Raw genomic sequence first — 17,361 nt, 5'->3', positions numbered from 1 at the left:
CCATATACCCCCCACACTGACATGGCCATGCCTCAAGGACCAATGACAAGCAGTGTATGAGAAGCCTTAGACTCCACTGGACCCTTCAAAATATCAGGAAGGTTAGCCCGCCAGGGAAGGTCATGGAAGCGGATATACCTCTAGAGATGACATAGTAATTGAGGCTACAAAACTGTCTGAATTTCAAAGATTTTAGCTTTTTCTTCACTGGCACATTTTATATTCTATTCAGCAATGAATAAGCTCTATTTCCTTATGAAGCCCATGAGGATCTCAGACAAAAGTGTAGGAAATGCTTTTGTTAATGGTGACATAAAGTGGATGGGTGAATGTATCTAGTCCTTGGCAATTCCATCAGTATGATGGGTGACTGGAATACTCCATAGAGCCATCAATACTTTTTTTTGGTGATAGTGCTGGGAATTGAACCCAGGGCCTCCTGCTTACTAGGTGAGCACTCTACCACTAAGTTCCATCCCCAGCTCTACAAATACTCTTGATTTAGTGAAGACTGAACATCATTCACACTTGGGCAGAGGCAAGCCTAGGACCAGATGTTCAGGTCAGCTGAGCAGCCCCTGAACTCCCACCAGCACACTCTGATGTGAAGTAAGAACAAAGCTTTCCGCATCTTTCTCAGAATGCTGTATACTCACTCTGTAAGGACACCAGGCTGAATTCTTCAAAGGAATCCATGTTATGTGAAAAATACTGTGAACATTTACTCTGATTTCATAGGAAAAGTAACAAAATGAATATTTTTTGGGGGGTAGGGGGTACTGGTGATTGAAAATAGGAGTGTTCTACCATTGAGCTACATTCCAGACCTTTTTATTTTGAGACAGATCCCACTAAGTTACTGAGGACTTTCCTAAATCACCGAGGCTGGCCTAGAAACTTGCAATCCTCCAGGCCCAGCCTCTTGAGTCACTGGGATTACAGACAGATGCCACTGTACCCAGTCAGAATCAGCTCTTCACCATTTACAAGTATAAAAAGTTACCAGCAAATATTTGCTTATTATAGCATTATTAATAAAATTAATATGTGTGACAAGCTGTAATGAGAAACAAGTCAAAATTATACTGAGATGTAGCACTTTCTTGGTACTAAAATCACTCTAAATATAACGACTATTTTTGTTTACATGCTCATGTCTTTAAAACATACACAGACCAGTAGATGAGCATTTAAAAAATGACATAGCCCCTTTATTAGATTAAGTAAAATGAATATGTATAGAAAGCCCACTGTAACTTGGTTTCACTGAAACTAAGATAGAAGTAATTATGTTGTACAATTTGTTTTAGAAATACTTTTTCATAAACATTTCTATAAATTAATTTTTAATAACCTATTTCTCCCTCCGTCCAAATAATGGCAAACACAGATACTCCACAATATTATTTACTCGACCAACTATTTCTATTTGCAATCCCACTAATACATATTAATTTACCAATTACATTGTACATATTCCATGTGATTTCAAACCTTCATATAGAAAATATCAGAAATAAACATAAATTTATTTTGAAACATTCTTTCTTTCCTTAAAACTCTTAATATGCTATGATTATCCCCAAATGAGTATTTTAGGGCATATGTCAATTTTTTTGGAAGTTTTTATATGTATTGTATAATCATTTAAATTATAATCAACAAATATTCAAGTCCCTGAATTTATTATAAAATACTGCTTTAGGTGTATCAATTATCAGGCTATTAATTCTTTGAAATAAAGAATGACTGCAAATATAATGGCAGGCACATCATTTTCTGAAATTAGAATATAAGAAAGCAATTCACAAATTAGGATTTATATTAGGAACAGGCAGGTGGCAGGAAGCAAAACTTCTCTAGGACCTCTTGAAAAAACTCTTTGCTTCTTTAAAAGACTATAGTTATTTCTAGAAAAACTGAGTAAGGGGCTAGGTCTAATTTATATGTTGAAGTGTAATGAGAATGGGGAGAAAAAGAGAATGGGTTCCTTAAGGGGTTTGTGTCCACTGTGATTACAGAAAAAATGCAAAGAGTTCACTACAGAATGTGAACTATATATACACATATAGTTATTTTATTTTTTTTCACTATTTATATTCTCTATCTAGTGTATTTTTTTCTTTCCTTGAAGTCTAGAGTTTAATCTCACCTTTATGTCAGAAAATAGGTCTTTTAAAGATACCCCCCCATTGTTAAATGTGGAGAATGTATTTATGTCTTTATGTGCTGGCTTCTTGCCCAGGTCTCTGCATCACTCTCCTATAAGCAGGGCTTTCAGCATGGCCCTTCTACACATCCATGGGGGGAATATGGAAGTCCTCAGGACTATTTATCTTTTAAGGTCTCCTTGGGAGGTAGAATTTTATAAATGATTACTACATGCTTTTGCTGCATTCTTTTCAGAGGCATTCTTTGTGGAAAACATCTAAGCTAACCACACTCCTCTGGTGGTAGAATAGACAAGAGGTGGTTGTACCACTAGGAATTTCTCTGAGCTCAAATGTAAGTTCAATATAAATTCTTCATGTAAATTGTTCAATTAAAAGAATCTCAAAAAGGCTTCACATTTCTTAGATGGTATAAGAAAAAAAGATACAAATTTTACCATGTAAAGAATTAGGAAATAAAAGTAAAAAAAAAGTATTAGAAATTCTTATAAGTATATAAAAAACAACAACAACAAAAACCCAAACCCCAAAATGCCTCAGCAAAAATAGAAAAAAATACTTGAGAAGCATATTACAAGGGGACAATTTATGTCAACTATAAAAAAGTTTTTACAAATTACAAAAACAGAAAAGAGATTGTTCTGAGCCTGTGGTTTTAAGAAAAGATGAAATAAAATGGCTGACAAACACATGGAATATCCCGCTTCAGTCAGAGCCAATACAGGCCATTCATTTACAACATCCTCTTTATCTACCAGATTGGTAAAGATGAACATCCTGGACAGTATGCAGAGCTAGTGAAGGTGTAGGGAAACAGGTACACTCAAATTACAGATGAAAATACAAGTTCAGGCAACCTTCTCAGAAGGCAATTCAATACTCTCTCAAGGTAAAAATATGCCCATATTTTGAAACAGCAATTCTACCTCAAGAAATGGAACCCATACTTATCCTAGTATCTATGCAAAACATGCAGGAAGAAGAGTGTACGTTGCATAATGTCTAACAACTAAGAATGACAAAGAAGCTAAAAGCCCATTAATAGGAAACTGATTAAGTTATACGTATACAAGAAAGGAGTTCTATGCATCTATCAAGAAAGAATGAGGTAGAATTCTCATACCTGTCAACCCATTAAGTCCCAGGTTTTCAATTCTACAAATATTTCAATGAAATCCACTCAGGTACATTAAAATAGATTAGAAATCATAATATAGAGCTTGTATATATTTTCATATACTTAAATATATATTTTTCTCAAATGCTGCAATCATTCACCTATTTCTTTTCTCAAAAGAACAGTCCCCTAAAAATAATAATTATTTCAAATTTACCATAAGTGGTATAGTTGCTGCTCAATTTTTTTTCAAGAGGTACTCCACAACTGAGACAATGGGATAAATGGATTAAGCAAAAAGAACAAGGAATAAAAGACATATATGACAGAATCCCATCAGTATAAAGAAAATACAACACAATGTATATTCATGTTCATATGTAATGTATATATTTATGTATGTAAACATCCTGGAAGACACATAAACTGGTTGATTTGGTGGGTGAGGGTGAAAGAGGAGATTGAGACTTCCACCTCTCATTTCATATTTTCCTGTTTATTTTTCATTTTTACCATTATGTATTTATTACTTTAAAATATATTTGACAACACTAAAGACAAATTTCAGTGCATTAAAAAGAATAGTTTTTACAGCATGTGGGAAATTCTTTGAAAAAAAAAAAAAAAAAAAAAAACCCGGAAGAGTACAGGTATAAAATCAAGGTCCTGTGCCTTTCTGATTTAACTGGAATAGCATTTAAACACAATTCATAAGAGCTCTGTACATTTCCTGTTGAGTTGCCCAAATCAGGGCAGCAGGGAGTGAAATCCACATTTTAGTCCACACTGTACAGCGTTTCTAAGGGAAAAATTTAATATTTAAACAGATATTCTGATAACATTTTAACACAGCTTATAGGTATATGTAGGGACAGGTCTGGCTAGTGAAAAATCTGTCATAAAAATATCAATATACAGCTTATAATTCCAACCAATTCTAAAATGCAAAATAAGTACATTTTAAGCTTTAATATTTTAAGGGGAAAATGTACACATTTGCAAAAGATTTCTGCTGATATAAATGTATATGATTTCATGCATTAAGGATTAGAGCCTGAAACACAAGTTAACCTGAAATTTATAGTAAAAAAATTATCAAATAAAAACAAGAGTTTTTTTTTTTTTTCCCACATTAGCATTCTCTATCAGTGGTAGTTGCAGGAATGATTCCCTGGGCTTTATGCAATGCTGCTACCTCTTACTCACCCGTCAGGCTGTCTGGTCGAGGTGGAACCATCCTCTCGTAAATGTCGTACTGCTGTTGTCCAAATTGCTCCATGTCATGAACAGTCCTTTGCAGTGAAGGTCCCAGATGCTGCGGTACTGCGGTCATCCCTGAGCGTTTGGGGGACGATGACCCCACCTGGCCTTGGGATGGGGAAGCTACTCGAGTCTGTGCATCCGTCAGGGTCAGCGGGGACCCCACTCTGGCGGTTGTTTGGTATTGAGGGGCTGGTCCGTTGGGATTGGAGGTCTGTCGGGAAGTGACTGACCCAATCCGCCGCACAGCTGTTGGGGAGGCGGGTCTCTGTGAGTACGGAGAGGCTGCCCGCTGAGCAGGTAACGTGGTGGAGGAATATGTACTGGGGTTCAGAGGTCTGGAGTCGGTCACTGACGGAGAGCCAAATCCACTACCCAGAGAAGTTCTCAGTGACCCCCTTGAAGGAGACACGCCTGTGCTGATAACATAAGAAGGAGACTGTGCTCTAGATGGAACTGAACTAACTCTTCTCATGGCCCGATTGGCTACTGATGGCTGATGAGAGGGGGGAGAAAAGAGAATGGGTTTATCCAGGGTTTTGTGTCCATTGTTATTACAGAAAAAATGCACACAGCTCACTACAGAATGTGAATTCACTATTTATTTTAGGCACCCAAATTTCTTTTCCACTTTATGCTTTAGAGCTAGATCTTAGATCTTAATTTTCTTCACTGTGCATTTCTTCTACTTTGTCTTTTTTTTTGGCGATTTAATGTGAATCCTAAAATTAGTAAAAAGAAATATAAAGACATTTAATATTCTTTTTGTTCTTGTCTTTACATTGTTTTTTACCCTTTTGCCTATGCATTTTTCACAACACATAGGACATTTTGTTCCAAGTGCCATGAATGACTCATGAGTATGAAGAATCACTGGAGAAATATACTTACTTAATTCCCTGTGAATCAAAGTTTGGCCAAGGTTATGCATTTTTGTAAAACAGAAAGAATTTTTTGAAGACATCATTCTAAATGTAGCTAGAGGAGTGTTTATAAATGGTTAGTCATTATGGGTTGGCCCTGCTAATAACATGAATGTGTTCTTTTGACAAGGAATAAATGAATGTTTGGATTGAGTCTAGGCACAGTGCTCTCCTCTGTGAATTTACTTCAAAGAACAGCTTGGCTGCACAGGTGCTCTAGCCACATTTGTTTATTCCTTTAGCTCAAGAGTAGCTTCTATTTTCTTTTTACCTCCTCTGATCTATGAGTACTTGGCTTTAGCTGATAGACTTAAAGGCATGCAATAAAGGCACCCTCCTATCTATTCCAGTGGGAAGAATGCTCAAAGTCTCTGTTGGATCTTGGCCTATTCAGCTGGAAAAGACCAAAATGGAAAATGAACATTTCTGCCATGGATCATTTTACTATTAATCTGTAGACTCCTATAAACACAAAGGGCATCAGATACCTTTCCTGCTGCTGCGTAACAATGAAGAAAAATTGTAGTTGGACTGAAGAAATGGCTGAGGGGAACAGGCGTGGGAAGAAGGAAAGCAGACTGAGAAATGAAAATAGGGCTCCAGATGATAAACCCAGGACCAGGCTGCTTGGTTATCTCCTGAGTGATTGCTAAAGTCCAGTTGCTGTCAACCCCATCCACATTTCATTGTAACAATAAGAAAAGAAGCAGGATGAGATAAGGACTTTGTACACCCTTGGATGTTATAAGCGGATGTGTACTTTGTCTCCAGGTGCCATAAGCAACTGGTCTGCTGAAACACCTGCTCTAAGACCTCTAATGTGTGTGAGTTCACAATTTTGGAATGGTAATAGGTATGGAGAGAAGGTAATATGTGGAGTTTAGTAAATAAAGGCAATAAAGATAGAATTTTAAATTAGGGAATAATTAGAAAGTTAAAATGTGTGCAAACTACATGTTACAAATTCCATCCAGTTCTTTTAACGGTCCCTCTGGACTCCTCAAGCCAAACTTCTTATCTATAGAAGAATCATTCTATCTTGCCTATGAATGTATTAGAATTCATTAATAGGAGCTAATTAACTGGAATAAACACACTTTTAGATTTTTAAGCTTAAAAATTCCTTAACACTGTAACTCAAATAGTATAAAATGATTCTGCTACTTTATCCATTCTATAAATTAAAAATTGCATGTATCAGCATTACTTTTAGTAAGGGAAAGCTGTAAAAGGTATTCAGCGAGGAGGGTACTTATTTATAAGGCTCTTGATATGTTTGGCTTACCTGAACCAATGTTTGTCCTTCAGCTCTTGAATTCCTCACCAAATGGTTATTGTTTGATCCTATGAATGAATGCTGCTGTCTATTATCTGCCTTGCTCAAGTTCTGGTTGTTGTGGAAACTCCCTGCTTCCTGGTATCCACTGTCAGAATAAGAATTCATTTGTGTTGAACTTCTTGAGTTACCCAAGGATCCTACAGAAATGAAACCAGAAGAAAATATCTTTATTATACAGTTCTGATGTTCATTTTCAAAAAGAAAATATTGAAAGCAAATCTAATACTTAAAAGATAATACAACAGACCCTCACTTTCATGGAGAGATGTCTGTTCTGGTGAGCAGAGGGTCCCTTGTTCTGGCTCTGTCCTGATGAGATAGTTGTTGGGGTGGACAGTGTCAGAAACTCTAGGTTTGCTTACACCAGTATTTGGCACATCTGTAAGTAGACAAGTTTAATCAGCTAACTGTAATGATAATTATTACATAAGAACTTATTTTAAAAGGTTCAGATATTTGTCAACAGCATTTTATAATTTGTTAGTACATAAATGTTTTTTACCTTAAATAGCTCAGTCATTTTAATTCTTATCTATATGAATGTTCCACATAACAAGCTTATGATAATATTATTTTTAAGAGAGAGAGAGAGAGAGAATTTTAATATTTATTTTTTAGTTTTTCGGCGGACACAACACCTTTTTTTTTTTTTTTTTTGTATGTGGTGCTGAGGATTGAACCCAGGCCGCACGCATGCCAGGCGAGTGCACTACCACTTGAGCCACATCCCCAGCCCCTTATGATAATATTTTGTTGAATTTCATAAATGTTTGTCTTATTACAAGTCCCAAATTCACCTTTGCACTTGTGTTAAATCAAAATATGCAAAGTGATCTTTGTTCCCTCTTAGAAAACACATCTCTCAGATGTCTTCCTCCAAGAAGATTAAGAGAGAATGAGAATGATGACCAAGTATTTGTGCAAAAGGTTCTCTATAACTTCCCCTGCTCCCTTTATTGTACTGGGGATTAAACTCAGGGTTTAACCAAGTGCTTTACCATGGAACCACATCCCCAGAACTTTCATTTTATTTTGAGACAGGGTCTCCTAAGTTGCCCCGTGTGGCCTTATACTTGTGATCCTCCTGCTTTAGCATCCTGAGTAGATGGAATTGTAGGCATGGGCCACTGCACACAAACTTTCAAAATAAATCCTTTTATAGTGATCACTTTATGGGGCTTGGTGAAGAAATCTCTGAAGGTAGGATAGACTTTTATATTTCATGTTATTTACAAGCAAAGGAATTTTATAAAGTTTTCAGAGTTGCAAATAACAGAAACTTTAATTTCTTACACATCGAATTTATTCCATTGGTCTTTCCTAGATGAATAAAGACAAGTCTAATCTTATCACTGTTTTCCCTTAACCAAACCCATCTCTTCCATTATCTCATTTTATTTTCAACTTTACCATTTGTCATATTGAACTTGGGAAAAACAACAACAAGAACAACAAACCACTTAAACTCAGTCTATCCCCTTCCCCATTCTAACTCAAGATTTTTATGCTATAAACTTAGATGTTGTAGATCATCCTGCCCTTTCCCAAATCCACTCAAATATCCTCTTTTCTCCAGGATCTAAAAAAAATATTTTCCCACGAATAAAGTCTTTCTTCAAATTCAACCTTTATGATGTTAACAGATTTTTTTTTTTTCCAGGAATACTGCTTCACTCTTACTTCAAAGATGTTAACTAAGTCCATATTCTACTCTTAGCTCAACATACAACAATCCTAAGGATTTCAATATCTTTATTAGTCTTTCTCCCTGGCTTTTCTTCTTTCTTTCCTAGGGCCCTGTTACAAACTAGGCTCAAGGAATGCAGTTATGAGAAAAAAGTGTGCATATGTGCATGCATATATGTGCATACATGTTCACTTGAGGGAAAGGGAGATAGGGAAAAAAATCCAATAGGAATTAATATCCAAACAGCATCCATTTACCACAGGAAGCCAGCTTTTCCTTTGGGCATAGCACTTACCATCCTTCTCCACTGGAATATAAACTTAAGGAGGGCAGAGGCTTTTGTCTGGTTTGTTTACTGTTGTAATCTCAGTATATTGAACTCAGCAGGTGCTCAGTAAATATTTGTTGAAGAAACATATTCCCAGTAAATAGCAGCTTCCCTTTATTGCTTACTGATTCATGCTTAGTACTGTGCTGTAGCTTTACCTTATTGTATATTTGCTATGTAAGCAAAGTAAAATTTGTAGACGTTGCAAGCGAGTTTGGAAGGTGAATGTGAGGTTTAAGGGAGAACTGGGGAATCCCACTACATTCTAAATCTCTAACTTGAAGTCATATTCAAGCTCAAGTAGGTTTTGTTTCTCAGCCTCTGGAAAGATGTGCTGACATTCTCAGTACATGTCCTTAAAGACCTGTCTCCTGATACATAATTTGACAGTATTCTACTAGGTGGAAGAGTTCTGTGATGGTTATGAATTCTCGAGACTGGAATTTCAATGAAGATTATAGACTGTATGTGGTTTCCCTGGTACATGCTGAAACATGATCTGAGTCACTGTCAGACTAATACTGGAAAGTGATCTGCTTCATTTGTAAATCTTATAAGTTTCCAGAGTTCTAAACATTCTTACACAGCAATTCCTAAAGGAGTTTTGTTAAAGAATAGGTAAAAGACATAGAGTATACTATGCTAGAAGAGTCACAGGGAATTGGAAAGCCTGGGATAACTGTAGAGGAGCTGACAGCATTAGGCCTATGCAGCAGAGCAGTTTACCTTTATTTCACCCAGGAAGGGAACACAGGAATAGCAATATGAATTAGCAACAAATTATAGATAGACCGTGACAGCCTTAAAACTTCACAAACATGGGAAAATGCACTGTCTTTAAAACAAAGAGATATTCAAACAGTGCTCAATTTTAGTTTTAATGCAAGATAAAACCTGTGACATCAACACATCAAGGGGTTTGGCTTGGAAATGCCAGGTGGAATGCAGTGTCAGGATCTGAAAAATGATCACCATGGAAACCAAAAGGCTGCCCTAAAAAAAAAGAACCCACAACTATTCAGAGGTATTAAACAGGAAAAGAGAATATACACCCTAAAAAATTATACCCGAGCAACTATGTCTTTTCAACCAATGAAACATTTTCTCAGAAACTAAACACAATTGTTGCAAGTAATTGTGTTCATTCAAACTCTTTTTTTTTTTTTTTATGAGAAGCTACATAAAATAAATAACCTTTCAGCAAACACAACTTACAAAATTTGTTATTCTACACTGGTAACCATAATTGTAAAACTTAAACAGTATTAGTATTTCCAAAATTGCAAAAATGAAACAAACATTAACCTAAAAATATATAGACATGTTACTTCCAAATGTTATCACCTGACTCTCTTTCATATATTTGAAAATAATATGCCCCAAGAAACAGAGTATTTAAACAGACACTGAGATGGTATCTAGAACACTAAAATACTAAATGCTTATGTACTCAGAATCTAACTTAAAGTTTTAAATGCCTGGGTTTAGAGAATGGAATATAGGTTTTATGTCCAATGTTAAAAGTAAATGTTTAAGTTAGAGTTGTAAAAATGTGACAAAAGAGATTTATTTAAAATGAAGTATAAATCAACCAATTTCTATAGGCTGAGTCACTTTTCTACTTGCACAGTGAAGTCCAAACAATAATGAATTTCCACAGAGACAAAAAGATCCTGAAATGTCTTCTAAATAATTAAAAAAGTTAAATGGCTTTCAAAAGTTTTACTATTATTTACTTTATTTCTTTGATAACCTGTAATTCATAAATTTTAAACATACATATGTATAAATGTATGACCACAGAACCACATATCTTAGATAAAGAGAGGACCCATTTCCTAATTTCTGTATAAAATATTCCTGATTGTAGAATGGCAAGGGTCACATTTACCCATTATGTCTTACTCATGTGATCCTACTTTAAAATGAATGTCTTTTAAAACATATGTTATGTGGAATGAAGAAAACACTAACCAAAAATACCAGAGAACACACAGACATATAGAATGTGATTAACCATTTCACGACTAATGCTGGAACCTATAATTAAATAGCTGACACACTGTGATTTAACACAATTTGGACAAGAAACTGAGAGATAATTTTAATAAGTAAAAATGTCAAATAGGATGTGAATGCTGCTTCCTTAATCTATGTACTGAAGAACACATGTTACTTTAAAAAAATCACAAACATGTTTTTGGGGACACCAAAAATATATTGTGGGGGATTTCCACACATTGATTAGTATCTACCAAGAAGATGTATATTTAAAAATATAGAACTTGAACATGCTTCAAGGTGGAATGAAATCCCCATCTGTGTCTAAGATGGGAGACTATGGAACCAGGGTCATTCTTGCCTGTTATATTTTATCTGAATGCTCCAATATTATTTTAAAAGATGATTAATATGGAAAAGTAGAAGGTTATATCTAAGAAAAATATGAGCAGGTAAAGAATAATAATGCTGTAGGGCTACGAAAATCTGATCCATTATCCATCTCAATAAGATCACAGTAAAAAATGAAATATAATGTGGATTATCTTATGTGTTTTTGTGACGTACATCCCCAAATATACAAAGTATATAAAACATGATTAGCAAAAAGTCCTCAGTAAAGAATCTGAAGTTATTAAAATGGCTCTGCTTTGTTAATTTGTGTGTCTTGCTGTTTATACTGTATCAAGAGAAAGGTCTGCACTGTGTAAAATCACCATGGAAACAGGAACCTAGAGATCAGTTAGGAGATTTTTAGTATATACAACCTGGTAACTAGTCTTTCACAGTCCAGCATGCTATAACTTCACACTGGGTTCTCCTTATTTGTGAGTTGCTATGGAGTTTAGATATTTGCTCTTATGTAAAGATGGTGTAATGTGGGTTCTAGTAGGAATCTTGAGATAGTGTGTCATATAATGTTAAGGCATATGATACTCTGACAGTTTCTTTTAACTCTCTGGGCTGTGAGTTTAGGTTAGGTGATCATACCCAGAGACAACAATTCATGAGAACTTCCTGTTTTGAATGAGGGAGTCCATTGTGCACAGAGGTGCAGAAATATGCCGGTGCCTCCTATCAGTAAGAAGGAGAGCTGTGGGCTTAATTCTGGAAGAGGATCTGGGATATGACAGTGCAAAGATTTTTCCTCTTCAGCACCTTCTGTGAAACATAAGATGTATTTCTACAGTTGACAAACTAATTATCAGAGGGAATGAGGTCATTGGAAACCATTGTTTCAGAGTGAAAATGTAAATATGGTAATAGAAATATAAAGCACCAAAAGTTCTTTGGTTCACAGGAAAAAAATGGATGCTGACTGATATTTAAGAACATTACAGATACTTAAGAGTTGGCTGACTCAGATTATAAACTACTATATACATGATATCTAAGAATTGAATTTTAATGGAAGTAAAGGCTAGAGAGAAAGGGCAGAAAACCATGTTTCTTGAAACTATTTCTAGTTTGATTCTCTTGAGTATATCTAGGTTCTTGGGTCTTATGAATATTTATATATTTTTTAAATTTATTCTAATTTTCATGTCTCTGCTTGTACACAAAGTAGAGTCATACTATTTGTGTCTGAAATACATGTACTTAGGGTAATGATGTCCATCTCATTCCACTGTCTTTCCTACCCCCATGGCCCCTCCTTTTCCCTTGCCCTATCTAAAGTTCCTCCATTCCTCCCATGCTCTGCCCCCCACCCCCATTATGAATCAGCATACTTATATCAGAGAAAACATTCAGCATTTGGTTTTTTGGGATTGGCTTACTTCACTTAGCATTATCTTCTCCAATATACATATATATCACATTTTCCTTATCTAGTCATCTACTGAAGGGTATCTAGGTTGATTCCAGAATTTAGTTATCATGAATTGTGCTGCTATAAACATTGATGTGGCTGTGTCCCTGTAGGGTGCTGTTTTTAAGTCCTTTGGGTATAGACCCAGGAGTGGGATAGCTGGGGCAAATGGTGGTTCCATTCCCAGTTTTCCAAGGAATCTCCACACTGCTTTCCATATGGGCAGTGCCAATTTGCAGCTCCACCAGCTATGTATGAGTATGCCTTTTCCCCCCACATCCTCACCAATATTTACTATTGTCTGTATTCTTAATAGCTGTCATTCTGACTGGAATGAGATGAAATCTTAGAGTAGTTTTGATCTGTATTTCTCTAATAGCTAGAGATGTTGGACATTTTTTCATATTTGTTAACTGATTGTATATCATCTTCTGAAAAGTGTCTGTTCAGTTCTTTGGCCCATTTATTGATTGGGTTATTTGTTTTTTTGATGCTAAGAGTTTTGAGTTCTTTATATATCCTAGAGATTAGTGCTCTATCTGATGTGTGTGTGGTAAAAGTTTGCTCCCATTCTGTAGGCTCTCTATTTATCTCACTGATTGTTTCTTTTGTTGACAAGAAGCTTTTTAGTTTGAATCCATCCCATTTATTGATCCTTGATTTTAACTTTCGCACTATAGAAGTCTTATTAAGGAAGTCAAGGCCTAATATGACATGTGAAGGTTTGGGTCTATTTTTTCTTCTATTAGGCATAGGGTCTTTGGTTTAATTCCTAGGTCCTTGATCCACTTTGAGTGAAGTTTTATGTATATTATCTTTTAAATATTAATAATGGCTCTAAAACTTCACTCATCTAGAAAATGTTACATGAAAAGGCTTGGGAAATAGAAACCATTAATGAAGTATTTTCTGGTTCACTTTAAAAATCAGCTAGTATGCTCTTGAAATTCACTGTTAAAAGCTTGTCTGCCTGGATTCAATGTTCTGGTTTAAGTAAACTGATAAAGCAGTGCTTTGATTTCTATAATAACAAACCTGAAATGTATTTTAGTTTTGTATATCACCAGAAAGAGGTCGTATTCATAAATATATTTCTAAATTCTATTCAAGAATACAAAACCATCAATAATAACTCCAGAAAAAAGAAACCGGAATAGGAATTTCTACAGGTAGTCATGTTATCAAAATGAGTGTTTATTAAGTATTTTTAGTCTAAATGCACATGTCACATATACCATAGAAAATTTATACTTTATATCTATAAAAGAAAAAGCAACGAATTAAGAAATATAAAGATAAAAAGAAATTGACCAGATGTATAAATTGTCTAAAACCAAGTTTAACAGGTATTGTTCATAAATGGCCACAGGGCTTGTGTTTTCCACATCAAAAGTTGGAAAAGAGACTAAATAAAAGATTCACTATAATCTGAAAAGTCAGTAGCCTATGGAAAATACAATTAAGTTCTCTAAAGCCACTCCAGAATATTTTATTTTTTAAAGATACATTTTATACCTTTTGGGGAAAAAATGTTACCAAATACAGATATGAGAATATCTGAAAATGACAACTATAAGATACTATATTCTTTTGTTAAAAGGCAAAACAAACAAAAAACCCCTCTCCATCTCCATGCAAAAAAATACTCCACATGAACCTGTAAAGGGAGATAAACACTATTAAAAAAAATGGTCCTTTTGAAATAGCAAAAGATAAAAGAAATTTTTTATATTTATCTCTTGGTTATCTTTTAGGTAAACTTTAAGAAGATAAAGTTAAACTAACTGTGGCATAAGAATGATGTCTGAAATATAGATGGTAGACATTCCCGTTTCCCAAAGTAAACTGAACAATTAAGGCTCAGTGTGTTGAGGAAGTGGTGAAGGAAAAAGAAGAGTTTTCAGACTTGACAGTTTATATTGTATTTTAAATAGTTAATATAACATTTCTTCCCATAGCTCTAAAAGCATGAAAAAATTTAAATATTTATTTAACACATCTGTGTCAAACATAGAATGTTAAAGACTAAAACTCGACGTCTCATTTTCATACAAAGTGTTCTCTCACTCCATTTTATACTTTTGTGATATGTTCACATATTGCACAATTGGCCCAGGATTACTCAGATACATGTTTGCTAAAGCAAAATGCTAATATTCTTGGTTGTTGCCCATGCACAATCATAGTGATGAATTTGTAATTTTGAACTAGAAAGGCTGACCTCTAATCCTATTCAGTTGTTCTTTTGTATTTAGTAACCATGGGGCACTGGTTCTAGGACTGCCCCAAATATAAAAAAAAAATCTATGGATACTCAAGTCCTTTATATAAAAAGATGCAGCATTTGTAACTATATAATCCTCTTATATACTTTAAGTCATCTCTAGATAACTTATAATACCTAATACAATATAAATATTATGTAAATCATTGTTATACAGTATTGTTTAGGGAATGACAGCAAGAAAAAAAGTCTATACACAGTCAATACAGATGCAGCCATTGTAGGCCTAAATACACAGTAGTATCAACAACAATATGATGTTAAAATATTTTCCATCTTCAGTTGACTGAATCTGTAGATGCAAGAGCTGACTGTACAAGTAATTTTGTTTGATAAAAGTTCACTTAACAAAAACCTAAGTATATGGAAACACAAATAGTATCTACTGGCTCAGAAACTCATGTCATCCATTTCATAGCTGATTTCTTTTTACTATTTTGTCAGGAATAACCCTTTAGAATGTGGTCAAAATTTGGCTGGCTTTAGCTTGTCATCTGATATTCCACTTTAATGTTTCAAGTGTTTATTAAAAAATTTACACTTAAGTTGCTTAAAATTAAAGTTTTCAAACATATACACAAAATAAATATGTAAATATATATACAAATAAAATAAAAAATGTACAAACCACCCGAGGTTTAATACTTATCAATATCATGCCACAATTTTTATGCTCCATTTATCTTTTTCCTTTCTTCTGTTACAAAATTTTAAAACAGACCCATCATATGAGCTCATTTCAACTGTAAATATTTCCATATATGCCTCTATAAAATAAGGATATTGTAAAACCTTAATTATTTCATAACACTATATAATGACTTTATATTCAAATTTTTCTGATGTCTCAGAAATATGTGTTTAGTTGGCATCAGTCAGGGTGAAATAAGGTTCTCTGATTGATTTTTGAGTACAATGGTTACTTACATCCCTTAATCTAGACAGGGGTTGCTGCTCCTTCATTTTCATGTTCTTGACTCACTGAGGGAACCATAGCAATAAACTTGTAAGCTCCTTCATATTTGGAAGTTGTCTAATCTTTTTTTCATGGTGCATTTACATATTCCTCTAACTTCAATATCTCTTTAAGCAGAAAGAGCTAAAATCTTTCAGGTCAAACCTTTTGGTCAGAACACCGTATGGCTAGTGCTCATACTTCATACCATATAATATCAAAACTTTCAGGGTTGCCAAGATCAATCAGCTTGTTCAGGTAAGGGCAGTGTGATCCTTCTACTGTCAGTTTCACTGCCACCCCTTCTTTTTATGCAGTGGTTCTCAACTTTAGCTGCACACTGCAATCAGCTGGGTTGAAGGATGAAATTTAATTTAAAACCTATTGCTGCCTGAGTCCCACACCCAAAGAGTCAACTTCAATCAGTCTAAATTGTAGCCAGAATATTGGGATTTAAAATAATTCAGGAGGCAATTCTAATGTGCAGCTAGGGCTCAGAACCTACAGGGTTTAGCATCCACCTATGGTCTTTGCTTAAAGTGATTACCTCACTAAGACTTGATAATTGGTGATTTTTTCTAATTTTATTATTCTTTCTATATTTATCAGCAAGAGTTTTTATGGCATGTTTTAGATGGTTAGTGATAGATACAGTTATTTGGTTATGGGGCATAACATCAATCTATCTAGGACAGATAAGGTAAACTTAAATTTTTTTTTAAATTACTAGTTTTTAGGATAAGACTAGTTTCCAAAATTTGCATCCTAATCCCGGGGGTCTACTTAAAGACTATCTTTGCCTGGTTTTCACTCTAAACTCTTGAATTTAATTGGGTAGGGTGAGGCCTGGGAATCAAGGGTTAAATAGCTGTACTAGTGCTGGGTGTGGTGGCACATGCCAGTGACTTAGGGAGTTGAGGCAGGAGAACCTCAAGTTCAAAAGCAGTTGCAGCAATCTAGGGAGGCTCTTAGCAACTTAGTCAGACTCTGCCTCAAAATAATAATAAAAAAAGAGGGCTGGGGATGTGGTTGGTGATAAAGTGCCCCTGGGTTCAATTCCTGGTATTGCCACAAGCACCTCCTTAGACCCCCGCTCTCCAAAAGAAAAACAACTTCACTGGCAACTCTAAGGTTTTAAGGTACCAAAAAGTTTGGGAACCTCTGGAGTGAGATAGTGAGATGTTGTGCTCTAATTACCTCCAATGATGATAATTAAGAAGTTTGATTTCTGCTTGTTTTGATAGTGACTATTGCTATTTTTGGGGGCACTGGGGACTGAACTCAGGGGCACTTGACCATTGAGCCACATCCCTAGTTCTATTTTGTATTTTATTTAGAGACAGGGTCTCAATGAGTTGCTCACTGCCTCGCTTTTGCTGAGGCTGGCTTTGAACTCACAATTCTCCTGCCTCAGCCTCCTGATCCACTGGGATTACAGGCATGTGTGCACCATGCCTAGTGGCTACTGCTTTTTTTTTTTTTTTTT

The 17,361-nt window shown here is 35.1% G+C and overlaps 1 protein-coding gene across 12 annotated transcripts in view; it reads right to left on the bottom strand.

The window, feature by feature from the left end:
• The window catches only part of Pkp4 (plakophilin 4), a 244,665-nt gene that overhangs the window by 50,993 nt on the left and 176,311 nt on the right, over window positions 1-17,361 (bottom strand). For 7 of the 12 annotated variants that reach the window (XM_015479203.2, XM_015479208.2, XM_048812300.1 and 4 more), the window contains exons 5-7: window positions 7,058-7,189; window positions 6,757-6,947; window positions 4,495-5,044 (exon numbers count right to left, since the gene is read on the bottom strand). In XM_015479203.2, the coding sequence (XP_015334689.1) occupies window positions 4,495-5,044; window positions 6,757-6,947; window positions 7,058-7,189 (873 nt within the window). The remainder of the gene's footprint in view (window positions 1-4,494; window positions 5,045-6,756; window positions 6,948-7,057; window positions 7,190-17,361) is intronic. The other 5 variants (XM_015479207.2, XM_048812301.1, XM_048812304.1 and 2 more) reach the window with 2 other exon arrangements.

The sequence above is a fragment of the Marmota marmota genome, unplaced genomic scaffold (genome assembly GCF_001458135.2).
Source record: "Marmota marmota marmota unplaced genomic scaffold, marMar, whole genome shotgun sequence".
NCBI classification, from domain to species: domain Eukaryota; kingdom Metazoa; phylum Chordata; class Mammalia; order Rodentia; family Sciuridae; genus Marmota; species Marmota marmota.
Note: the sequence above shows the minus strand (reverse complement) of the source record. Positions and strands in the feature narration are given on the sequence as shown.